At 34.4% G+C, this 27675-nt stretch overlaps 2 protein-coding genes across 3 annotated transcripts; both read right to left on the bottom strand.

Moving 5' to 3' along the window:
• LOC104787630 (uncharacterized oxidoreductase At4g09670) lies at window positions 22214-24785 on the bottom strand. The gene is made up of 3 exons (XM_010513235.2): window positions 24264-24785; window positions 23010-23289; window positions 22214-22711 (listed from the first exon to the last, which is right to left on the bottom strand). The coding sequence occupies exons 1-3, from the start codon at window positions 24729-24731 to the stop codon at window positions 22386-22388; spliced, it is 1074 nt and encodes a 357-aa protein (XP_010511537.1). The 5' UTR covers window positions 24732-24785; the 3' UTR covers window positions 22214-22385.
• On the bottom strand, window positions 24902-27675 carry LOC104787629 (butyrate--CoA ligase AAE11, peroxisomal-like). Of its 2 annotated transcripts, none has more exons than XM_019246040.1 (4): window positions 27463-27675; window positions 26814-27222; window positions 25852-26296; window positions 24902-25729 (listed from the first exon to the last, which is right to left on the bottom strand). In XM_019246040.1, exons 1-4 carry the CDS (start codon window positions 27658-27660, stop codon window positions 25063-25065), a joined length of 1719 nt encoding a protein of 572 aa, XP_019101585.1. In that variant the 5' UTR covers window positions 27661-27675; the 3' UTR covers window positions 24902-25062. The 2 variants fall into 2 exon arrangements, with proteins under 2 accessions (XP_019101585.1, XP_019101584.1); XM_019246039.1 differs by having other exon boundaries at window positions 25852-26413; window positions 26931-27222.

Here is a 27675-nt window from a genome sequence, read left to right as displayed (position 1 = left end):
TTTTAATTTTTAAAATTAAAACCAAAAAAAAAAAAAAAAAAACTATAATATTTATACTACCCGAAAATCCTAGACATAGAATCTCTTCGAACAACTCTTATGGGGTATTTTTGGTTTGTCAAGTTTATCCCGTTCCTTAGTTGTTGTGAAAAATATTCACCAAACTTTCACACCAACCCTCGTCTTTAGACTCCTCACTAAGTCAGCAACGCTTCTTGGCTCGTAAGATCAACCGATTCTGTTACGCCATGTCAACTCACGCGTCCGTCTCAGCAATTCAACCGTTTAACGTGATTTGGTGCAACTTCCTGATCTGTACATAATGATATGCATCTTCAAAAAACAGAGTATATTGATTCCGCAACACGATCAAAATGAACAGCAAAAGATCCCATGTTGGTTATGATAGTTTTAAAAGAAGAGAGGTTTATATATATAATCTTATCAATATAATAAACATAGCCTTTGTTTATCCGCTCACAAAGATGCTTACTACATCCATATAATTTTCTTAATTAAAAATATATTGGTTAATTATTCCACTCATGATCCTATTTTACTCTTATGAGGTAATACATGAAACAAAAAATATTCCACCCATTTTTATATAATATTAAAACTTTATATCTTTAGACCATCATCATCTCAGCAACGGTTCTCATTTCTCAAAATAATATATTTTAATTATTTTCTTTCAATATTATTTATTTAAATAATAAATCTGAAAAAAATATTAACATATTAAAAACTGCCACATGTCATGGTTGTCCATAGAATCGGTTCCTTCGATTCTGAATGAAAAAACGTTTCTCACCCTTTACTTTCCTTTATTATTACTTTATTATTATTTTTTAATTTTTAATTAAGAGTAACTCTAAGAGAAAGTACCATTGGTCATGCTATTAGTATGCCAAATATATTAGAACATCAAATCACATTTTTATATATTTATGTCATTCAGTGAAAAAATTACACAAAAATGTTATGCACATAAAAATATATATAAATTTATACAATATCATTCTGATGATGACACTCTAGCCACTTAATGTAATATTTGCATCCAAAAACCAGATCATTTTTAGCTGAGGGAAGCCTAGACTATGAGTTTGGCCGATGACATAAATGTTAAACCACACCATCTGAAACTGAGTATTCAAATTAAGCTAAATAATAACACCCGTGTAAGCTATGAATATAAGTAACAAATAAATTAAGATAAAAGAAACTTTGTAAATTTCTCGTTAAGTTCATCGATCAACCATAGTCCATGTTTAGAAAATTGCTCTTTAGTGCGCATCTCCATCCTTTATTTTTCTTGGGTGTCTTAGATTTTTAATTATTAATTTTAATAGTATTTTATTGTGAGTTTCTTTAGAATTTGTAAAAATGTCTTTAGGTAGTCACTTAAAAGAAACTTTTACAAAATCTAAAGACACTCATCATAAAATATTAACTTTGATGTAAAAATATATTTCTCATTAATTAACTAAGTGGTTATACAAAGAGTATTTATACTCTATACAAGTATACTAGAATAGTAAGTTAAAGGAGACTTAGCTATACTAATATACCATAATAAAGTTATTTTCTATATAAGTCAATATACCTCCATCAAATCGATAATTCTTGTGATGAATAAAGGCTTGAAACAGACATTTTTTGAAGAAGATGGAGAAATGGACCATGATGCAGATGTTTCATAAGGATGTCCGCTAGTTGATTCCCTGAGCTCAGATGAAAAACTTTGACGAAACCATTTTTAACATGATCTCGTGTAGTATGGCAATCTATCTCCACGTACTTCGTTCTCTTATAGAAGACATCATTATTTGCAATATGGGTTGTAATTAAATATTATGGAATATTTAATTATCTTATAATTATTAAAAAAACGGATCGGTTGTTTAAAATACAAAATTGTCATAAATAATATTTTTCTATATGTCATAATCTATAAGTAATAATTATGTCATAATCTCATAAGTAACAAAATATATTAAGAGTTGACTAATGTTCTCATCAATTTTCATCGAGTAATCAAAAGTTCATTCCTATAGATTCATTTTTCCATTTTTTTCTCATATTATTACATGCATTAAAATCTTAAAAATAAACCTTTTAACTATACTAATACATATGGGGCATTTCAGATCATGTATTCAAAATTTTCTTATTTTAAGTTCATTATTCTTTCAAGATTTTGTATTCTTACTTTTAATAAAAATATTATATTACAACAATAAAATACAATTTATTTCAAGTTAAATAAGTTATTTAATTCTAAATAACTTTGTTATTCATTATTTATTGATTAATATACATGCATAATGAATTTGTTTGTGTATACATGTCAAATCTAATTGAGAACACACATATAATATAATTAGCGTACAATGGAAAATATATTGGTTTTGTTAATTTTTCTTCTTGATTTAGAAAAAGAAATTTGTTTAGATATATACGTGCAAATTTTATTTAGATATATATATATTTTTAATTAATTAGCTGTCCTACTACATTTTTTAAAAAATAATACTTTTGACATGTGTCAATATCTAATAAGTATACTTAGTACGTGTCAAGATCCTATTAATGGCTAACTTTGAAAATCCAACTTTATATAATAACTAGATAAGAACCTGCCCGATGTGCGGAGTTAAAGTTTTATAAAAAACATTATTTATAAGTTTTATCTTTGTTATAATATACTGATTTATATGTATTGATTTTTTTTATGTATGTTACTATTAAAAGCGTATTTTTTACACCTAAATATATTGTATGTTACAAATATATTTTTTACCACCACCTAGAAAATGTCTATATGATCACATTAAACCAACTATTATATGTCTTTTTACTTTCACTTTTGCATAGTTTTTTTAATTAGTAAAATTATTGGCTCAAAAAAAATTTGAATAAAAAGTATATTACATAGTATACTAATCAATGATGTATCATCACAATAGTGTATGACCAACCATGGAAAGAACCTTGGCTCCACCCTCGTCCTTTATGGAGAGAACCTTGCGTCCAACCTCTTCCACCATGGAGAGAACCTTGGCTCCACCTTCCTCTCTTGGGGAGATAACCTTGCGTCCAAGCTCCTTCACCTTTCTCCCTTGGGAAGATAATCTTGCCTCTAACCTCCTCCACCATAGAGAGAACCTCGGCTCTGTCCTCCTCATGTGTAGAGAGAACATGTTCATGTCTTTTAGCTATCTCAAAATGGCTTGCTCTGACAACCAATGAAACAAAAGACCCTTTTCTAACGTCAAAATTTTTTTTGATAGTAATTAATGTTAAATTTTCCATTGTATTCGTGGAAGTGTCTTTAACACACCATGATGTAGCCTTTGTCTCTCGAAAGCCCCGAATGCCACCTTGCTTAGTGAGCTCCATGTCCACTCCTAGTCCATGGGTCCATCGTCCTCAGTAGGCCCCACATCTACTTCTGGCCCACCCATATCAGTTGGTTATGTTCGGGTGACTTTAAATAATTACCCCTATAACTCACCATATGATCTTTTCCTATGTTTTGTCCTCACTCGCACAGTTTCGACAATCACTTCCCAAAAGGTCACCCAACCTGAAACTACTCCAGCTCAAGCACGCTTAACTTTGGAGTTCTCTTGGAACTCTTGATCAAAAAGATAAGTGCACTTTGGTGACATAAGTTGCCAAATCAATTTTTTTAAACCTATCCGTAAACCAGGGTGTCACAGTCTCCGAATTCCTATGGATCTATCAACAATAGTTTATGTTTTTCCAATCTATCTATCTATGTTTGTTGTAAACTTGTGTTTGATTAGCCTATTTTATATAATCATTAAGTTAATGAGCTTCTACTCTTTATCTCCCATTGAGATTGAATGAATGGTAACAGTTATGTTTACACAAAAAGGATCTATGACTAACCAATCAAGGTTGAAAAAATAGAAGAAAATTAATTTGACATAAAAAAAAATTAATAGAAAATTATAAGCACGGTAATATGTGAATTTCAAATAATTCAGAGGTGAAAATATAAATTAAATAAAACAATCTAAAGATACTACATTAAAGTTTAAAATACAGTATTCGAAAAAGAAGATGCATATATTAATCTTTTTCTTTGGTTCAATATATTAATTTTACCTATTATAAACTGAAAAAAGAGAACGTAGGAGTAAATTTTGGTTTAAAAAGTAAAAAAAATTATTTTTCCATTAAAAAAGTTTTACCAATAGAACAAAGTTGAAAGAAATATTTTGAATAAATTATTTTGTTAGATAAAAAGTGTGAGACAATCTATGTTTATATAGAAGTGAGTATTTAAAAAATTAAGAAATAATAATTAACTGTATATTTTCCTTAATCACATTTTTTTTTTTTGTAGAATTAATAAATTAAAATTAAATATAAGTAAATAATGTTAGAATTTTGAATTTTATGATATATATATATATACATATAATCTCCTTATAATTCTTTAATATTTTTTTAATTTTGTAATTTTTTTATAATTATATTTTTACATTATTAATATTGTTTAAAACAAATTATTTTATTTTTGTTGTAATCTTAAATCTCTCCTATTAAATATTAACTTTTACATATGTCAAAATCTCATATTGATATAAACTTGACATAAGTCAAAATTTTGTTAATGGCTAACTTTCAAAACCCAACTTTATATAATAAGATATATATATTTTATTTATATTTTTATTTAATAATTTTAATTAAATTAAAATATATTCTATTATTATTCTCTAAAATAATTTATTTTCTTAATATTTTTTTATTTTCCATCACAAATATATTAATAAATTTACTACGGATTTATGTGAAAATATAATTTAGTTTCTAAAACGGTTTAAAGGAATATCTAAATCTGTAGCAATACTTGTGAAACATTTACTAAATAAACTTTGTGACGGATCTACCACATTATTTTTTTCTTGTAAAATTGCAAGGTTTTCTAATTTATGGAAAACAAATTGCGATGAATTTTCTTTTTTTTTGCAAATTTTTCACAATGGGCTATATATTCTTGAGGGACTTGCTGGAAAATCCTCTCTAAAAAATAGTTTGTTTTTTTGTAGTGATAAATGGGTCCATTAATATATCTACTGTAACTGAGAACCCAACATAAGGTACGAAAGAATACAAAATGGTTGTGTCTTTCGTATTCTTTGCCCCGTCTAATGGACCAATTTCTACACTACAATAGATATACAGTTGATCATATCTCACTTATTCTCAAAATGATTATGGTCTATTATGGAGCTGATTGTTGTGTTCCTTTCTGTAATCAGGTTAATAGGGAGCGACTTTAGAATAGAAGATGAAAGATTGATAGAAGCTCAAGAACAACTTAGATGAGCAATACTATGTAGTTTTCCGACCACAAATGTTGCATGAACTACGTGGCATTTCACATCTAAATAAGCCAGTCCTGAGCCCCTAGCAATCTTTCACAGTTTTCTATGAAATCTCTTTTCTAAGTCTATCCCGTTAACCTGATTTTTGACAAAAAATACTTCAATCAGCTCATTCATATACCATAATCAAGGCATATTTTTGAGGATAAGTGATAGGTGATCAAATTATATATCTATTTTAGTGCAGAATCTGGTCCATTATACGGGTGCAAAGAATAAGAACGACACAACCATTTTTGAAATTATTTGATACCTTCATTTGGGTTCTCTTGTTTTTTTTCTTTTTTTTTTTTGTAACTTACAAAGACAGTCATACCGAGGTTAATAATTACCTCAAGCTATAGCGCCCATGTGAGCTATCACTTTAAGTTATAGATATAAAAAATGACTACATGGTTTTTATCTACAAGAATAATAGATTTATAATAAGTTACAATGTACGTAACCATAACGAATGTATATAATGAATGTAAGTTAAAGTTCTATAAACAAACTAACCATATAGTGTTTTGGTGGCATTTACAGATATTATGAAACGAAAAATGTTCATATACTCGAGTTACCTCGAGTTATCCAAGGTTTTCATATTTTTTTTATACATACAATTGTTTTTTCTTTCAAGATTGTGTGTATAAAATTCTTCTACGAATCTGAATGTAATTCAATCATCAATACCAGATAATAATATATTGAAAACCTGGGATGTTGATATGATCGGAGCGGCAAGAGATCCCATGTTGGTTATACATATCGCAGAAGAGAAAGCGTATATCTGCAACGAATACAATATTGAAACTAACTTATGTAAGGCATAATATATATATACTAGATTAGGACCCGTGCTAGAGCACGAATTGAAATTCTTTTTATTTATATTATAATTTTAGAATAAAATATTATTTATATACTTTATTAAAAAAAAATTTTTTTTGGATAAAACATTATACAATAAAATATTAAATATGATGGCTTGAAAAAAGCACATATTTTGTAAGTTTTGTATTGTTAATTTTGTAATTTTATGTATGAGAAATAGTTATGTTTGTTGTTTGTTTTTATTTTAATTTTTGAACATGTTTGGTGAAAGTTTTTTAATATGAACATGTTTGATAAATTGCATATATATTTTTTTTCGCCTAACAATATATTTTTATGCCTAACAGTATATATTTTGTAACAATACATAGAATATTTAAGATTTTATTATGGAAATTATATAAATCATTGGAATATTCTCTTTAAGAGGTTTCTTTGGGATATTCTTAAGTGTATTTATATAACCCACAAATTGACCAATTAATCTATAATATTTTTTGTAACCAATATATATTTAATTTATAAATTATTTTGTAACCAACTTATAAAAATTATATAGTCTACAAAAAAAGTTGTGTACTTCCATTTTATTATATAGGGGATATATATATCAATAATATCATGTAACTATATATATATGTGAATAAGAAAAAAATTAATCTCGAAAAAGCAAACATAAAAGGTATATGCTTCGATACTCTCTTCGATCGGTTTTAGATAATATACATGTCCGTCTACTGATCCTGTCGTCCAGAACCTATGAAGATCTGTTAGCCTTTTGCATCTGATGAGAGTGGTGCATATTCATGACTTGAATAGATGATGAAATAGAGAAGTTTTGAGAGAGAGAAGAGATCACCGATTTGATTTGTACACTAAGAGACATCATAAGAGAAGGATGTGAATACATGTGAGAGATTAAGAGGTTGCGTGGCGTATGTTGTCTTATGAAGAGATAAGAAGTGTATATATATATACAACAAAAATAAATGGGTGGCTCTTTAAGATTACAATGAAACCCTAATAAAAGATTCTCTACAGCTGTAAAAACATTGAAGATTTTTTGCTATTTTTGTTATAATTTTTATTTAGATATTTAATTTATTTTCAACTATTACATTAGAAAAAAAAATAGAAAGAAATCAACAATTTAGGGATTCCTTATAATGTACAAAATAAAATATATTTTCTGGTCAAATAAAAAGAAATCAATTTGTAAAATATTGGAAACAATATAAATAATAACTGTAATATGTGTCAGCATACCCATTATATTTTGACATATGTTAAATATTTTATTTTATTATTTTCAAAAGATATAAACATATATTTTATATTTTCTATTTTTAATCAGACATTGGAGTTTCCTAAATGTCTCGAAATTGAGAGCATATAAAATGACATTTTCTGGTTTTTAGTTTTTAGTTTTTTTTTTTCTAAGAATGTAAATATTTCATTAAAAATAAAAAACAGTTCAAGTTTACAATTAAAGATTTTAAAGCTACACAAATGGTCCCATAGTAAAAAAGGTAAAAACATAGAAGCATAAATTTTAGTGCACAAATTTCGGTCTATCCACTCGACCAAAGCGTTGAAACTGAAAAAGTTAGATGAAGCTATGATGATTTTGAAGTTCTTCCTAGATAGGTAGCTGAAGTAGAAGGTTGACTGCAACTTGAAGATGTTAAATTGCGGTCGACTTACTAGCACTAGAAGCCTTTCACCGGACGTCCGAGGATGGGATGTCAATGGCAAAAACTCAAAGTCCTCGATCACATACTCCTCCCGCGTCATGTGAGAGCGACTCAACAATCAAATCCATGAGCTTTCCCAAAATAGAACCTCACACGAACCAAATCCTGCGAACGATGTGAGCTCCCTCTGCCAAGTTCATTCCCCAAAGTTGGCTAGCGCAGAGCATAACTTATACTATTCCATAACCACATCGAACACCATCGGTCTTACTAGCTCCTCTAGAGTATAGATCAAAAGAAACTAGAGGCAAGAACTCATCGCAATAATAACTTCGACTCAGAGCAACCGCACTAGTTAGCCACATTCAGAACCAGGCCTTGAAGCATAATCAACAAGCAACTAAATACTTGTGGTGTCAACAAATGAGACAGCAATTTAGCCACTGATATGTATATATTTTACACATTTTCATGATGCATTTGTCATTCATTTTGTTCTCTTAACTCATTGCTTTGTATTGTTTTTAGTCTCTTTTGCTCAACATGCATATCTAGGTAGTCTTTGCATTGGTCTTGCATACATCTTGCATTTTGGAGTTGTTTCAGGTGTTTTAGGAGGTGTCCAAACCATCAAATGCAAATAAGGATCAGGAGAGCAGTTAAGCGACTCGATCTACACTACCCAGCGACGCAAGCTTCCACGTCCTTGATCGAGTCGAGTGAAGATTTTACTTTGGGATTCAGCTTTCGACGTCTTCATCAAAGTTGTAGAGAATTGAGTCATCTTTCCAATGCAGTTTATTTCAAACCAATCGGAGTCGTGGTTCATGAGTTATCTCCGTTTTAGTGGATGCATGTACGTTCAGAAATCCGACTCGACCCGCATGCAAAGGAGAGCTCCCACTCGATCAAATGTTAGCAGCGACTTGACCGAGACGTCCCAGGATGGCTCCCGAGCACCCTTAAGATGCGACTCGATCAGCAGCTCCCGAGCACCCTCAAGATGCGACTCGATCGACAGTTTCCGAGCACCCTTAAGATGCGACTCGATCAGCAGCTCCCGAGCACCCTCAAGATGCGACTCGATCGACAGTTTCTGAGCACCCTCACGTCGCGACTCGATCGACAGTTTCTGAGCACTCTCACGATGCGACTCTATCGACGCTCTGAAACCGATGTCCTGGTTATGTCCCGAAGACGCATCCGAGAAGGATTCCCGAACCGACGTTCTACATTGTCGTTTTATGTTTTAGAGATTTCCATGTTTTTCCTATAAATAGGCTTTGTTAAGTTTTCACGGGATATCTTAGCTTTTATCTCGTTTTTGTTCTTTCCCTTAAGGTTTACCCTAGCCACCTAAAACGCTGACACTTTGTATCCCGATACCTTTGAATTTATTCATTTTTTTGATTCGATTTCTTCTGCAATTTTGTTCATCTCATTTTTACCTATCTAAGAATGCTTGTTTCAATGTTTTCTGAATTTGTATCTTTGATGATGATTTTCGGATCTGAGTAGTGTGGTAGTTCTTGAGGATGGGATAGATTAGGTGGATGATCTTAGGATGTAATGTGTTTAAGCTTTGATTGTATGATTCCCTTCTGGACTAGAGTTAGAAATACTAGTTTCTCTCTGATCAATTGGAACTGGGTTTTAGACATTTCCGCATCCAAAAGGTGTTCGATGAAATGTCTGACCAACTAGTGCCAGAGACTTACGTTCCTAGCCTAAGAGATTAGTTGTCTAGGATGTTTGTTGACGTGAATGAACTTGTTTTTCATGCCATGCTCGATTATGTTTCTCTAGCGAGAGCTAGGTTTGGAAGTGATTGAGTTTGAGTAGCTTCTGTCAAGAGATTGGATTAGCTAAGAAATGATGTTCATTGTTTAGGGATGGTTTGCTTGTGGCATGTTAAATACTCTATAGACTAGGATACTCCACCGACATCAATTACTCCCATCCTTAGGACCTCTTCCTTTCTGAATTTTATTACATTCCTGAGACTGTTTCGTTTCTTGCCTTTTAGTTCATGCTTAGACTCGTTTATGTTTTTATTCATTTTCGCCTCTTGTCATGCATTCTCGTTTCTAATTCTGTGACTTATTTTCCTTTCGTATCGTCATCATTCTAGGACTGTTAGACAAACACTCTCTTTGAATTGGCTTGACTTGTGATTTCTTGATTGCATCTTGATTGCTAGTAAAGTTTCCCATTTGGATTGACACCTTTAGTACTACAACTACATAAGGTTAATTGAGACCTGCTAGGACGCACAAAAATCCTAGTATCAGCCACCAACGGAAGCTATACCATCACCAAAATTCAACACCACCGTATCTACCAAAGACAAAATCTGAGAACCTTGACGCTTGAAGACGATGTTATACACTTGACGCTTCAAACATGGTCAACCTCTAACAAAATCTGAAAGATGTCCTCTAGCAGAAAATGCAAACAGAAAGTTCTCATCCCAAAGGCAAGCTAAATCGTCAAGGTGAGAGATCAGATTAAAATCGTGAGGTAGCGGTCCCCTGAAAACCTATCTGAAGGAGGGAAGCAGGAGCAATCAATGAAGACCACTCGATGCAAGCATGGGGCATCAAATGTCAGGAACAATGCCGTCACAGAGGGGACAGGGGCAACAAATGTCAGGAACAATGCCGTCAACCAGCGAGAAATCCCAATGGAGAGAAGCCCAACCACCGGAAATTGCAGGTCGACGCGGCCGATTTTCAAGCAAAAACTTCAAAATTGAGAAACCCAAAGAGACAGAGAAGCCACGCTGCAGTAAACCAAGCAAAGCTTGAATCTGTCGTAGGGTTTGCGAAGGAGGAGAAGGAGATATGAAACAGATCCTCGCCGGTCGGAGTCGTGAGACGCAAATGAAATCGCTGGATCTCCATCGAAACTCAAGCCGTCAATTAGCAAAGAGAATCGAACGGAGGAGCGCCGTCAACACCATGAGGTGGCCATCACACGTAGCGGAACTACTCCCCTTCACCACGAGCTTCAGGACACTTTAGAGGCTTGTAGATTCACACAAGTGCCAGAACCTGAGCTGAAACGAAAAGCATGGGGTCCCTCTCACGGCGCCTGTCGGAGCCGGACACCGGAGAGGCGAACAAGACGACGGTGAGAACAAAACTTTAGGCTTTAGGTTAAAGAGAAATCGCCGTGCCCGACTTCTTGTTGTGGTGGTTCAGTTTGGTTCGTTTTTAGTTATTTATTCAAACAATTACTGAAAATAAAACCTAGATTTGAACAAAAACAAAAAACAAAAAAAACCTAGACAAAAGAGTATTTGCAAACTCAATGCACAAAACTACAAAATCAGTCTACAGTATGTGAAAATTCAATGACACCATTAGAGTCCCACTGATGATGTATGCGAATCTGCAATTCTGCATATTCATGTGATTACCACAATCAACATGAAGTTTCCTTCAGGCAACACAATTTTTGTTTTTCACAAGTTTTAGTGTGCTTTATAATATTATTCGAAGTCATTCCGTGCTACGCACGGATTTAGTTTACATTGTTTTTGAATTTTAGTAATTTGGATATTATAGTTCTTTTATTTCTTTACTCAGCAATTGTTATTTTAATGATTTTTAAAATATACTGATCATTTCAATATTTTTTGTGATATAAAAAGACATCACAATCTTAACAACATAATTTTTTAAGCATATGATAGTAACATCACAAAATAAATTTACAATGGAGAGACTCATATGCATCGTCTTACAAGAAGAAGTTTTAGTCTACTTTATACACTGTTAATTATAATATATTAAATTTAAAATGCTACTAATAATCTTAATATAGCGATAATAATGCACTATTATAGAGAGACAAATAATAGCAAAGGAAAAAAATGCTATTGTATGTGCACCTTCTAAGATGGCACCGACAAAGAAAACATTTACAAAATCGCTATCGAAACAAAATGATAGCGTTTTTTCGTGTGCTAAAAATACGCATATTTCTTGTAGTGATGTTGAACATATTAAATCATGATAGTTCATTTTTTCATGATGTAGTAGTATTAATATAACCATCAAACACGACAACCCTAGAGTAAATATAAAATATGGTTCAAGGCCCGGACCAAGGCCCAACCCATAGGGTATGCAAATGAAGCCAATCATTATGGAATCAAATTTTTTGGAGCATACTTTAGACCAAAAGTTTTTTTTTCTTTAATGTAGAAAAAAGCAAAATTATAAGTTCAGTTATTATTAGATTTTTTATAAGTTCAAGTTTTATATAAGAAAAACATATATTTTTCATGTAGATATATCCAATTTGTATAAATATTTAAATGAATATGAAAACATTGAAAAGACAAAAAAATGTGAGCAAGCAAAACGAACATATTTCGGTTTATGGACTTAGAAACTATCTTATGAAAATAATTTTTTATATTACTATTCTTATTATTTTATTTACGATAATGAAAATGGTTTCTTAAAAACAAATTGGCATAGGTCATCCAAAATTGCCGGACCGGTCCATGGAGATTAGGAAATACATACATAAACACTATAATAAATAAGTAAATTTGTCTAACATTCTCACATTATATTTTTCTGATGTAGTTTTAATGCAAACAATAAACATGATAACCTGCAAAAAAATATTTAAAATTATTCAAGAATACCTATTGAAATATGGAAAAATATATAAAAATAATATAATTCTTCATAGGAACCTAATGACTGAAATTAAATAATCATGACTGAAAAAATCTCTTAAAATGAGAGTAATTAGGGACTCAAATTTAATTTTATGGAAAACTGATTGATTTCTAATATTATGGAAAATGAATTGGTAATATTTAATGGGGAATAAATAAGTAAGCAATTATCAAATTACTTACATAAAACATCCCACCATTAGATTATATAGGATTAAACGCCAGAAACTAAACCCAGTAATGGATACTTAGAAATTAAAATTTGACTCAAAAATTTATGAATTTATAAGAGAATTTTGAGAACACGTAAACATCTATAATCTAACATAATTTAGATTCCTTTCTTGCTTATAAATCATTTATAAAATTGAAACCCATAAATAATTTTTTTACATAATTTAGAATCCGTTCTTGCCGTGAATTATACATAAGATTGAAACATATTTTTATAATGTCAAAATAACCTATAATCAGATTGTTCCTAGGATGAAACCACAAATTGATATGGTGGGTTTAGATTGGAAGGGTCTAATTGAAGAAGGGAAGAAGGAAATGTTAAGAGTTTTTTTTTTTTTTTTTTTGGGCTTTTAGTGAATTAGGTCCAAAGTATAAATGAATTTAATTAATTAGGTCCAAACAACAAAAATGTACAGGTGTTAGATAGAAAATAGGCCAAGTGTCATATTCTTAGTAAAAGTTGAGAAAAACCTTCTCATATTATATAAGAGGGGGGGTATTGAACTTGTATTTGGTAGGATTTGGTAGGATTTTAATTTTTCAGAGTTTTGAAAGATTTGATTGAGTTTTTAGGAGATTTGATTATTTTTTAAAGTTTTTATATTTAGAAAATGAGAAAATGAATGTGATTCTATGAGATTTCGTTATTAAACTTTGGGTGATTTTAGAATATTTCACAACACAAACTAAATTTTTCCTGTTAATAAATGGTACGACTACAAATTTTATGCTCGACTAATAAAAGGCACGACTCACAACATATGTTTCTGTTTGAAGATTTTATGATAGTTATAATAAAAGGCAAAGTGATTATGCTCCGATGAGATTGCACTCTTCTCTCACTCTTCTAACATTCTCGGTATAAATTTTTGATTTTTGGGATTGAATACAATCATATTAGACGTTTTTGGACTTTGTGTGTTGACTGGTTGAGGAAAAAATTTAGTAATCAATCAATTTTGTTTGCTCTGCAGCTAGGGAGAAAGCTATTGTTGTGAATTTAGAGGTCATAAAGGCAATAGTTACTGCAGAAGAAGTGCTGCTGTTGGATCCTCTCCGTCCAGAAGTTCTTCCATTCGTTGAACGACTAAAGCAAAAGTTTCCTCAGAGGAATGGGACTGACAATGCTCTGCAAGCTTCTGCGAATGTGCAATCACCTCTTCCTCTTGATTCTGAAGCTGCAGAGGGTCTGCAGAGTGAGCTTCCTTTTGAATTTCAGGTCCTGGAGATTGCACTCGAGGTTGTCTGCTCATATGTTGATCGCAGTGTGGTAGTCCTTGAGACAGAATCTTGGCCTATCCTCGATGAACTCACCAAGAATGTCAGCACCGAGAATCTGTGATCACCTTTTTACCTTGTTTATGTTAGTTTGTTGTATTGTTCTTTTCAACAAGGCTCCTTCTCTTTTTCTTCTGATCCATTAGCTTAGTAAGTTATGTGGTTTACTTCATGCAGTAAAGGAAAAACTGGGCACATTCCATTTAGAGATTCAAAACTAACATGCATACTTCAGTCTTCTTTGGGAGGAAATGCAAGAACTGCCATTATTAACACGCAAACTAAGCCTTTCGTCTGTCATCTCTTTAAGGTTTCTTCTGTGCTAATGTTTTTCTCTGCTTGTGTTAAAGACCTTGTTGGAGGGAAGGATCGATGGTTTGAGGGTATACAACTTCGAGTTTCTGGTTACTTCACATCTATACTGATGGCTATTACTGGTGAGGTTATTTATGTTTATCTATACTAATGTTTTTCTAGGGTTTTGTTTTTAAACATTGCCATCGGTTGCTTGCGTTATATATGTTCATGTGACTTTCAGTGTCGTTATGTCCTTATTTTAGGTTTTGGATATAGGAGGATGCTTTTATGGGATCATCAGTTATTGGCTTTGATGGAAACACTTCTTCTCCGTGACGTCTTCAGCGGTTTTGTTCTTACTCATAAGTCTTAACATTGGGCTCTGTTTAAGAATTCTGGGAATACATGGGAACGGTCAGAGATAGAAAGATGGCTCTTGTAATGCGGAACAAGATTCTTACAGTGAGTACATTGACGACACAGAAGATTACGTGAACATACAACTGGATAATCTGTCAAGAAACCTATAGGAGTTGTAAAAGGTTTTCTTACATTTATTGATCATCGCACATCGGCTTATATACATCATAGACAATTAACCTAATCAACATACATAATATGGACTCTAAGTAAATACAAACGAGGCCCAATATGGCCCAATATCCCCCCTCAAGATGGAGTGTGTAGGTTCCGAACACCCATCTTGACCAGAAAAGCTTCAAATTCTTTCTTCCCCAATGCCTTTGTCATGATAATTGCAAGTTGATGATGAGTGTTAACATGATGAAGAACAATCACGCCCCGCAAGACCTCGTCACGGATAAAGTGACAGTCATTTTCTATGTGTTTAGTACGAGCATGATAAACGGGATTTTTCGCCAAGCTGATAGCAGATAAACTATCAGAGAATAACACAGTAGGAGGCGAAGAATCAATCCCCAATGCTGGCAAAAGTCCCCGCAACCATAGAATCTCTGAAACTGTGTCGGCCATAGCCCGATACTCCGCTTCGGCCGAAGAACGTGAGACAACATCATGTTTCTTAGTCTTCCATGAGATTGGTGATCCACCTAGCTGAATAACCCAACCAGTGAGAGAGCGACGAGTGATAGGACATTTGCTATAGTCAGAGTCGCACCAAGCTGTAAGAACCAGAGGCGTGTTAGCTCGGAGAAAGATGCCTTGCCCCGGACTATGCTTCAAATAACAGAGCACACGAAGAGCTGCTGTCCAATGAGCTTCCTTCGGCTTGCTCATAAACTGCGAGAGAATATGAATGGCATAGGATAACTCAGGTCGGGTAACACCAAGGTAAATTAACTTGCCCACAAGACGACGGTAGCGCGTAACATCAACAAAATCTTTCCCTTTGGCCAAAGCAAGTTTGTGGTTTTGCTCCATGGGAAAAGTAACCGGTTTAGCACCAAGGCAACCAGTTTCGGTGAGAAGATCAATAGTGTATTTCCGCTGACATAAGTAGAAACCGGTGGAATTACGAGCAACCTCAATACCAAGGAAATAGCGAAGATAACCAAGATTCTTCATGTGAAAACAGTCACTCAAATAGCATTTGAATTTGTCAATGACATGAACCGAACTGCCGGAGATAATGAGATCATCAACGTAAACAAGAACATGTAAAGAGGAGACGGCATCAGAAAACGTGAATAAGGAGTAGTCCGAGATGTTCTGAATAAACCCGAACTCCTTCAAAGCAGAACCCAACTTTGCAAACCAACATCTCGGCGCCTGTTTAAGACCATACAAGGCCTTTTTAAGGCGACAAACTTGCGTTTTATCCTCTGTGCGGAACCCCGGTGGAAATTGCATAAAAACCTCCTCATCAAGGTCACCATGCAAAAAAGCATTATGAACATCCATTTGATGTACCTCCCAATTATTGGAAACAGCATGTTGTAAGAAAGCACGAACCGTGACCATTTTGGCAACAGGTGCAAAAGTCTCTGTGTAATCAACTCCCTCTGTTTGATTGTTTCCAAGAACAACGAGCCGAGCTTTGTGTCGCTCTAACGTCCCGTATGCATGAAATTTCAGTTTAAACACCCATTTACAACCCAAAGCTTTCTTACCAACAGGAAGTGTATCTACCGTCCAAGTACCACGATCCTCAAGAGCAACGATTTCATCTTGAACAGCATTACGCCAATTTCAGCATTCACACCATATCGCTTCTGAATATGCATCCACAATTGATGAGAATCATCGAGATGAGACATCGAGTCGGAGAGAGTCTCATCGATAGTAAGTTTCATCCAAGAGACTACCAAAGCATTGTTGGCAATCCAGTCTTCAAAATTTTCAGAATCGGCTCCCGGGTTAGGAATAGATCCGTCAGCAAAGCCAAATTTCTTGCGAGCAGAGAGAGCTAGTCGCAGATTGGTTGCCCAAGCATCATAATTTGGACCACGAAGTAAAGGTCGAGAAATCACGATACCAGGATTGTCACCCGAAGAGAGATCATAAGGAGAGATAGTCTTTCTTCTAGCATCGGTGAGAGACGAAATCGACGTAGTAGTGGAAGCCGAAGACGTAGCCATCGTAACAGAAAGTTTTTGTTAATCGAAAATTTAACAAAAACAAGGTCAAGCAAAGGAGAATTGAACAAAGAAACAGATGAAAAATCAAATAAGAAAGCTAAAGATCAAAGGAAGTAAGATCTTAGCTCTGATACCATGTCAAGAAACCTATAGGAGTTGTGAAAGGTTTTCTTACATTTATTGATCATCGCACATCGGCTTATATACATCATAGACAATTAACCTAATCAACATACATAATATGGACTCTAAGTAAATACAAACGAGGCCCAATATGGCCCAATATAATCAATGTAACGAACTGATCCAGCTGCAGCTGACACTGACCATAGCCTCCTTTGCAATAGCTGCAGAGACATTGTTGGCGAGCTTGTTCGGAATGAACATACCTTGTCCATTGTATGACACTCATGGCGTCTTTGGCTACTTTGTGTGGAGTGTTACTGCGCTTTGCATTGTGCTTTTCATGGTCACCCTTGGTTACACCAGGTGGAAGAAGCTGCTAGGCTCATAATCACACACACTCTCTCTTACAAACCATGTGCACTGGTGTAAGGAAAAAACTCACTGCCTACATGGTTGGTTAATACACATGATAAAGTTGTTTCACTCATATCTTGTCCCGTGAAGACATTAGAGATTCATGTGTTCCTTAAGTCTCTAAAATGGGCGATTCTGTAGATATAAGTTGTCATGAAGAGTGAGAGTGGCGATGTTAAGATGATCTGGGACGGACACTTTATAGAGATGTGAGAAAATTGAAATCAGATATAAGTATATAACTGAGAGAGAGAGATAGAGAAAGGAGATGATGAAGGAGAGAAGAAGAAGAAGAAATCTGCCCAGAGAGAAACGACAGAGGAAGCCCAGTAGTAAATGGAAAAAGAAAATCCTTTAAAAAACTACCTCAGAAGGTGTGATTTTATTAGACATATTTTTCAACTAAAAACAGAAAAAAGTCTCATAGAATCATGCAAAGTATCAGTTTTTAAAATAGTTATGAAATTTTGTATAACAATAGATTTTAAGTAAGAATTATAAATCATTGATTGAATAACAAGAGGTTCTAGAGTAGTTTAAATAAGTTTATATAAATCAAAGTTGAATAACATAGGATTTTAAAAATTTTTTTTAAATCATTAATTGAATAACATAGATTTTAAGAATACTATAAAATCTTTTAAAATACCAATTTCAATACCCCTCTAAGATTCGTCTGAGAATGATGATGGGACAGCCGTTGCAAAAACTACTATACGTCAAAAGCGAAGAAGAAAGAAATGGTTTTCATGATGTACCTTTACATTTTCTATGTACCTGCTAATTCGTAGCATAGAATGATCATTCAGATTTATTAAAGAATCATAAGTAAACTTAAAGTATCTATTCTTTAGGTTGTGACATGTACAAGCAAAGTGTAGATATTTTTTTCATCATTAGTTTACCTATTCAGACTAAAGTAGTAAAACTCTTTGTTCTTGTTCATCTTCGAGGGCTAGCTAGACTCTCTATTACATAAAACCTGATCACTCAATTATACAACAACCACCATTATTTGTTTTTTTGCACCTCAATTTTTTTGTGAAAGTAATTATCTAAAGTTTCTATGATAAACACATTAATAAACTTTCGTTTGTTTTATTTTTGATAAATTTCAAATGCTTATTTAGATTAATAGTTTACATTCCTTGACTATATTTGGGAGGTGGTTACAGCAGGCTGAATATAACATCTTCTCATAGCACGCATTAAAAAAAATCGCCTAAATGGTTTTTGACCCCTTTTTTTTTTTTTCTTTGACGATCACTTTTCTTTGATAGTAATTATAAATATAATAAGGTCGTTTCAAAAGGAGTTCATTTCAAAGCTTAAATGGAGTATTATCTTCAAAGATATTTAAAATCTTCAAGATTGTCGAGAATTTTTAAGTGGATTATCGTCAAGAATGATGAATTATTTATAACGAAAGAAACGGAAAATTATTTTTAAAATAAGGAACAGTATAGTAGATAGGTTTGTCTATATAACTTTTCAATGAATATAGCCAAAAAAAAATACGTGGCCTATGTTAATTGTTATGTTGATGAAACCCTAATTGGAGAGGTTTTTTCAGATTTAATTTTCATTGATATAATTTATTAATTTTTTGTTGGGGTCAAATTTTTGTTTATTTAAAAGGAAAATTGGCAGCAATAACACAAAAAAACTATAATTAACTGGGTAGCCATTGTAATCATAATAAGGTTATAATAACTGTCACTACAAGAAAATTGAGTTTTAATAGCGTCTCAATAACGCTATCTATCGATACTATAGCGTTTTAACAAACGCTATATCTGCTCCCGTCATAATAGATCAGACACTTTTGATAATGGTTTTTGTCATTGCTATCATATATTCATTTAATATAGCATTTTTTGCAATGCAATCATATATTTTATAATAGCAATTGTATTTTGTTATAAATTGTTTTATTTATAACATATAATTATAATATATTATATGATATAATGTAATAATTCTGTAATTTTATTTTAATAATTTATAATTTTTATAATATTTTGTATTTTTATTAATTATTCAGTTATATTAAATTAGAACTATTGATTTTGTGGGATTATGTATTGATTTATGTATTAATGACACTTTCTACCCTTCCATTCACCATTAACACCACCACCGGCAACTTACTTCCGGCCACTTTCTCCGATGACCTCCGGCTACCTTCTCCGGCGACCTCCGATCACCTTTTCCGGCGACCTCTGACCACCCTCTCCGGCGACCTCCGGTCACCCTTTGGGTTCCCAATGTACTATCTTTTAGGGTTTAGTTTTCCTCTGGCCACCATCACAGCCGACCACCGGCCGTGACCTCCGGTCACCACCGAACTCTGGCGATCTCCGACCTCCGGCAACCTCTGACCTCCGGCAAACTCCGGTGAACTCTGGCGAACTCCTCTGCCGCCGACCTCCGGCTACCAACCTCCGGCCACCGACCTCCAACCTCCAGCCACCGACCTCCAACCTCCGGTCACCTTCTCCGGCCACCGGCCACTCCCTCCAACCAACAACCACCACTTTCTCAACTGCACAAAACACTAAAGTGGTAATTTTGCTATACTCTTATCCTGATTCTCTAATTCTTTTATATATGGTGTTATTTACTGCTATGATTTTTTTTTATTTTGGCTAATGAGCTAATTGGCCCTATTTAAAATGGCATATTTTAAAAAAAACAAAAAAAAAATCAGCCATCAATGCTCTAGTCAAAAATAAAAAGAAATAAAGCTGCAGAAATCTTCAAAATAATATAATTAACAAAATTGTCACATGGACAGTAAATCAATTAGATTTTGATAACTGTTAAATAGTTTTCAAATTTAAAATTTTTATAAGATAGATCTGTAGATGTCTAGTTTTTTAGTATATATATTTTTATTTGTGTTGGAATTTCTAAAATGTCTCGATATTTTTTTTTATCGTATGGATTTATTATAGGTCAATTTAATATATATACATAGACGACCAAGAAATTAGTATTTTGGAGTTGATAAACGTTTAATTAGTTTTGTAATATGTGTCAGTTGCAAAGTTACGAGACTAACTATAATGCCTGTATCCCAATATCTGAATCGAGCATGTGATTCGAGGCATTGCGATGGAATAAGTTGTGATTTGAGAATTTAATCGAGTGTCCGAGAGGCTCGTGGGGATGATAAGATAAACTGTTGGAGCTGGTCAAGCAGTCATCAGTGTGTTGGGTAATCAGCGTGTAATTTCTTGAGCGTGAACGGTTATCGATAGTTATTAATAATGTGCACGTAAGCATAAGATGAAAATTGGTGGGAACGGTTAATGGCATGAGAAAACATGCGGATCTGACTTAAGTGGTGGTTACTCGACGGTTTTCGAGTAAAGAGAGCATTAAATAGAGATTATGAGCATTCTTCTTCCTCACTCATGTTCGGTTGGGGGGTGAGGACTCGAGAGAAAGGGAAACAAAGAGAATCTATCGAGATTTAGCGAGAGAAATCGAGGATTAAGATAAGATCGTCGAGTCTGATCGGTTGTTCTTAGAGCAATGATATTTATCGGTAATGCAAATATGTGTTGAGAAATGCAGTCACGCATCGACGATGGCAATGGCATGTGAAGATTAAAGATCTGCAAGTCGAGATTCGACAGTTATAGGCGATGTCTAGCTGTGAATCGTCGACAATGGACGGGGTTTTCGTGTTTCTAAGTAGCAATTATCGATACTAAGATCGAGATGGAAGTCGAGTCCGTGTTCGGGCTTGTGCGGGTTACGTGAGCATGTCTGAGGCAGTTATCGAGGAGTGTGGATCGTGTTTGACGATCATATATGTAATTGGAAGATCGACTAATGCTAATGTGAAACAGCTGATCGAGTATGTCGAGCGGTTACCGAGAGTCTGTGATCCGCTGAGCGGTGTTTGAGAGCTTTTGATCGGTGGTCTGACGGTTATCGAAAGTATTTGATCAGTGGTCGAGTAACTGTCGATGATCGACAGTTCTGTCCGCGGTAGCGAGTTATCTGGTAGAGATTACCAAGAGCGGTGATACGTTGTTGACAGTCCGAGCGATAGATCGTTGATCTGGTGTCGCGTCTGAATGTTCTCATGATCGAGGATCATGGGTTTCGGTTGGTACTCGGTGGGGTGCTGTGTGAGTATGTTTGGTGTGATGTAGATTCTGAACCATCTCCAATGGTTTTTCCTATTTTTTCATTATAATAGAGAAACTCTATAATAGAGGTGAGTTTTACTTCTATTCTCACTTCTAAAATAGAGGAACTCTGCTTGTTTCATTTATAAATAAAGGAAAATATAGCAATCTCTGTTTTAAAGGTGAAAATATAGGTGAATTAGAGCAAATTTGTCTCTAAAATATAGATTGCTATATTTTTTCACTATATATAGAGACAAATATAGAGATGGGTTGGAGATGCTCCAAAGTCCCAACGATAAACTTAAATCCATGTACTTCTATATTGAACTAACATATCTCAGATTTGAGTATAGTCATCTTCATCGATCTGCCAATGCGAATCTGCATCTTCATGTGATTACCACTTTAACTATATATGAATATATGATGGAATCAACATGAAGCCATCCTCAGGCTATCTTGCTCTGATCTCACTTTCTAGATATTCTTCACCCGCAATTCCATTCTTAGTGTGGTATACTGTTTGAGTTTGGCTAGATTCAAAAGAATTATACACCCGTGCTCGTTTGGTCATTTGAAGTACATAGACATAGCATTTTCAACTTTTAAAAGTTAGCTACCATAACATATTTATGGGTCTATGACACTAATATAAATATCATAATCTAACTGGAAGTTCTGGACACCATTTACAGATGAACTACTTCACAACCTATATCAACAGATTTCTTCACAGCATCAACCACCAACTGTGTCTTCCTACTGATCTCTGGCCACCTACGATCAGCCTCTGAATAGCCCCGCTTGATTCCTTCAACAAGCCGAGTGAACTCTCTCAGCATCATTGCCTCTTGCGACTCACCAGTTCCGCCACAATCAAAGGTAACTCTCTTTGGCATTACGTTCCAACCAATGTGCATGTCCACGAACTTAGCACCACTTGTGTACTCGAACCAAGCCGTGTCCTCTTTGTAAGGTATGACATAGTCATTCATTTGAAACGAACCTTTTGACCCTGGCATGGTACATTTCGACATATGGTGTTGTTACAAAGATCATTAGTGATTTTACATATCATTATATTGGTTTGGTTTGGTATACGTTTTTCTAGTTTATAAATCTAACGAATGTAACAACAAATCTACTATAGATCTTTTATTTTAGTTACATACAATTTTATTCCTTTTGGCTTAATTGAATTTGGTTTGAACTGTTCAATTCAAGGCTGGATTTGATTTTATTCCCCTAGACTCTTACTAATTCTATTACATCCTATATTGTAAAGGCTATGGTAAGAACTAAGAAGTAAGAACCTGAGATAGATAGGTCAGTCGAAAGTTGAGAGAGGAAAGAGCAATGGACGATTGCGGTTGCGGTTGTACCAAACTGAAGGGAGGCAGAGCAGGACATGATAGTCCCAGTTGAGTTTGTGCAAACAGAGGAGGGAAGAGCCCTGACAAATATTGGCATTTGGTAAGACATAGCCCATAGAACTGCACCTATAGGGCACGCAAGCTCTCCAATAGCTCCGGCTAAACCCATAGCTTCTTTAGTCAGGTTCTCTGATACCGGAGTTGTCATCGTACTATACATCTACAATATATAAAATTGTTTTGTCACACTTTAAGGATTAGTGATTAATAAAGCATCTATATATACTTTTTGGAGACATTTATGAAATAAATCTTAGAGTTTGAACTTATTTACAATCATGCCATTAATATTAATTTTACAATTATTTTTTATTTTAAATAATCTCAAATTTGGAATTTAACTTAAGAAGATTTTCTCCTATTCAAGTTTCCAAAAGTATCGGACCAACAACCATTAGCATTAAATATTATATATTTAAGTAATCCATTCTCTAAAAAAACTGTTGATAATAACTTATTTTCATGTGTTTGAAAGCCAAGTGATTAAACTGTTGATAATAACTTTAATTTTAAAAAAATTTGAGGCCCAAACTGATACAAATTGTTAAAAAAAAATTACTTTATTTTTCAGTAGCTAATATATTAATATATAAATTTTTGATCCATACTAATAAGAAACAATTGATATAAATTAAACTTTACAAAAAAATACTTCACCATTTTAATCGACTTGCACAACTATAAATACAAAAGTGTTAAATGATATAGAGATAAAGCAACCAAAATTACAAAGTCAAATTATAGTATACTCATATAATTATAAAAATAAAATATATTATGTAATACTATTATCTCTACAATGTAAATAAAAAAAAAAATCACAAAAATATATTTGTTAACTAAATTAAATTTAATGAATAATAAGAATATCCTGTATATAATAAACCACCACAAGTTGACAATAGAAATTATATACTACATAATGTATTGATGTAAAACTATAGTAGATTTAAAAATACAAAATATATCATATACATATATAGTTAATATAATAAAGAATTTTTATTTTGTATTTTTAAACAAAAATATAGTTCCGCGGTGTACCGCGGGTGAATATCTAGTTTTAAAATAAAAGTGAAATATTTTTTTTTGTACAAATTTGCAATATTTTGATTAAAAGAACAAAGTGCTTACGTGGCGAACATCTCCAAGCAATCCAGAATCAAACATCGTTTCTTTAATCTTAGCCGTCCGTTGATGATGCAACCAAACCGTATCGTCCATAAACTGAACACCGTTACATTCACACGCCTCCACGATCTTGTCCAGCTCCGTCGCGTCTTGAGCCGGTGGTTTCTCAACAAGAACATGCTTCTTCTTCTCCGCAGCTGTCACTGCCCATTTCCCTCGCTGCGTTACCGGCATCGTCAAGTACACTGCATCGATGTTTGCATCGTTGAGCAGTTCTTGGTAGCTTCCGTATATAGTGACGTTCTCCGGCGATAAATTGTTGGTGGTGGCGAAAGTTTTTGCGGTTTCGAGACATGGATCACTGATTGCGATGATGACGGCGTTTGAGGATTGTGTTACTGTTCTGACGAACTTTGATGCGTATTTGATGCAACCAAGAAGACCAAAGCACACCGTTTTGTTGTCAGCCATTGTTGATTTTTTTTTTTTTTTTTGGCAATGTTGTCAGCCATTAATTGTTGAGTTGTGTTCTAATGAAAGTGATGAGATTTGTGTTTTTCACGTGGCAAATCCTATGCCTTAGATATGAGTTATCTTCTTCAATTTATTATTTTTTCTTTCACGTGAGAAAAAAAAACAAAAAAAAAAAATCTGATTTTTCATTAAATAAAAGATGCATTATTTGTTGACCTATATAATTTATAAATACTTTAGCGTAGTTAGCATAGATTTAACAATCCATGCAAACAAAGACAAAAATTAATTAAAACACACACCAAGCGGATACATAGCAATATAAGTCTTAAAGCTTCGAACGAACGTGTTTAACATTCTCTCGATGAACTTTCTTGGAACCGGGATCGTCCTCCTTGACTACCAAGGCGTTAGCGTTGTCTCTCAACTTAGACTTGAGGATCTTACCGTTGCTGTTCTTTGGCAAATCTTGAAAGAACACTACCTTTCTTGGACACATAAAATGCGGCATATTATCGCGGCAATACTTAATGAGACCTCCTTCATTGGTCACCAATTCTTCTTCACTCTTCTTTAGAACAACAAAGGCACACGGGGTTTCACCCCACAGAGGATGAGGCATGGCCACCACAGCGGCCTCGAGCACTTTTGGATGCATGTAAAGAACTTTTTCGACCTCAATACTGCTGATGTTTTCACCTCCTGAGATAATGATGTCTTTGGATCGATCTTTGATCTCTACGTGTCCATCAGGATGAATCACACCAATGTCTCCTGTGTTGAGCCATCCGTCTTTAAATGCTTCAGATGTTGCTTTAGGATTCTTTAGATACCCTATCATTAAGTTGCTTCCTTTAATGACAATTTCTCCCATTGTCTTCCCGTCGCGTGGTACACTCTCTAGAGTTTCTGTGTTCTTCACATCAGCGTCACCTAGGGCTATGCTCCTTACCCCTTGCCTTGCTTTCAACTGCATCTGTTGATTCTCTGGTAGTCTGTTTAGAATTTTCAAATAATTTTTTCTGATTTTTAACATGGTTGTTGTGGAAAGTTCTTCAACACCGTTATTTATAAGATTGTAGTATATATATGTAAAACTTAAATTGGTGACTATTACCTGTTCCACTCGTCTTGCCACTCACAAAAGAGAACCGGGCCGGTGGCCTCCGTAAGTCCATAGCCATGCATCACTTTAAACCCCAGCTGTTCAATTTTCTTCAAAATGATAGCCGGGGGCGAAGAACCTCCGGTCAGCACCTGAACCGGCTGGGACTTGTGTGACTGGTCTGTTCGACCTCCTTCAAGGAGAAATCTGAAGACCGTAGGAACACATGACATGTGCGTCACACCATGTAATTCAATATTCTTATAGATCTCTTGAGCATTCAAATGTCTCATGCATACATTAGTACCGCCACGTGCAGCAACGGACCATGTGTGTGTCCATCCATTGCAATGAAACATAGGTAGTGTCCATAGGTAGATTGGGAAAATCCCCATTTGCCAGCCAATAATCGAGCCTAAAGCACTCAAGTAGGCCCCTCGATGGCTGATCACCACACCTTTTGGGTCGGCAGTGGTACCCGACGTGTAGTTCAAAGAGATAGGGTCATTCTCGTTGCGGACAAGGAACGTACTTGCTAACAGGGAGGGCGTAGGTTTTCCTTTTTGGATGATACCTTCGTAGTCTAACTTCTTGGAGGAAGGATTTGTAGTGGAATCAAACNATTTTCTTCAAAATGATAGCCGGGGGCGAAGAACCTCCGGTCAGCACCTGAACCGGCTGGGACTTGTGTGACTGGTCTGTTCGACCTCCTTCAAGGAGAAATCTGAAGACCGTAGGAACACATGACATGTGCGTCACACCATGTAATTCAATATTCTTATAGATCTCTTGAGCATTCAAATGTCTCATGCATACATTAGTACCGCCACGTGCAGCAACGGACCATGTGTGTGTCCATCCATTGCAATGAAACATAGGTAGTGTCCATAGGTAGATTGGGAAAATCCCCATTTGCCAGCCAATAATCGAGCCTAAAGCACTCAAGTAGGCCCCTCGATGGCTGATCACCACACCTTTTGGGTCGGCAGTGGTACCCGACGTGTAGTTCAAAGAGATAGGGTCATTCTCGTTGCGGACAAGGAACGTACTTGCTAACAGGAAGGGCGTAGGTTTTCCTTTTTGGATGATACCTTCGTAGTCTAACTTCTTGGAGGAAGGATTTGTAGTGGAATCAAACTCGTTAATTAATATTACCAGGGGATGAGGTTGTGAATCGTGAAAGGGTAAGAGACGAAGGACTTCCCGGGTCAAAGAGGCAAACTCGTGGTCCACAAATAAGATCTTTGGTTGGGCGTGGCGGAGAATGATGGCTATGGTTTTAGCGTCAAGACGGGTGTTAATAGGGTTAAGTACGGCTCCGGTCATGGGAACGCTAAAATGCATCTCGTACAGTGCAGGTACGTTTGGGGCAATAATCGAGACCTATACATAAATTTATCACATACGTTGAAAATAGATAAATAATTCATTAACGTCAAAAATACAATCCTAAAAAAAATTAAGGATCGTACAAGCAAATCTTATAAATGCATCACTAAAGATAAAACGAGNAAAAAAAAAAAAAAAAAAAAGTCATGTATTGTTGATATGTGGATCATTATCGTCATGGCATCGTAATATCATATGCATATATGCATGAAAAGGCAAATCAAAAATTCTTACGACGTCGTTACGGGTGATGTTAAGAGAAAGGAGAGAAGCAGCGAGAGGACAGCAACGGTCGTAGGTCTGATGCCAAGTGAATCGAGTTTTTCCATAGATTATGGAAGTTCGATTAGCATAACACTCGGAAGCTCTCTTCAAGAACGTTATGGGAGTTAGAGGAACGTTGTTTGCTTCACATAACGCCAGTTTATCCATCTTTGTATGTGTGTA

The sequence above is a fragment of the Camelina sativa genome, chromosome 5, assembly GCF_000633955.1.
Source record: "Camelina sativa cultivar DH55 chromosome 5, Cs, whole genome shotgun sequence".
NCBI lineage: Eukaryota > Viridiplantae > Streptophyta > Magnoliopsida > Brassicales > Brassicaceae > Camelina > Camelina sativa.
This window is presented reverse-complemented; position numbering and strand designations above follow the sequence as displayed.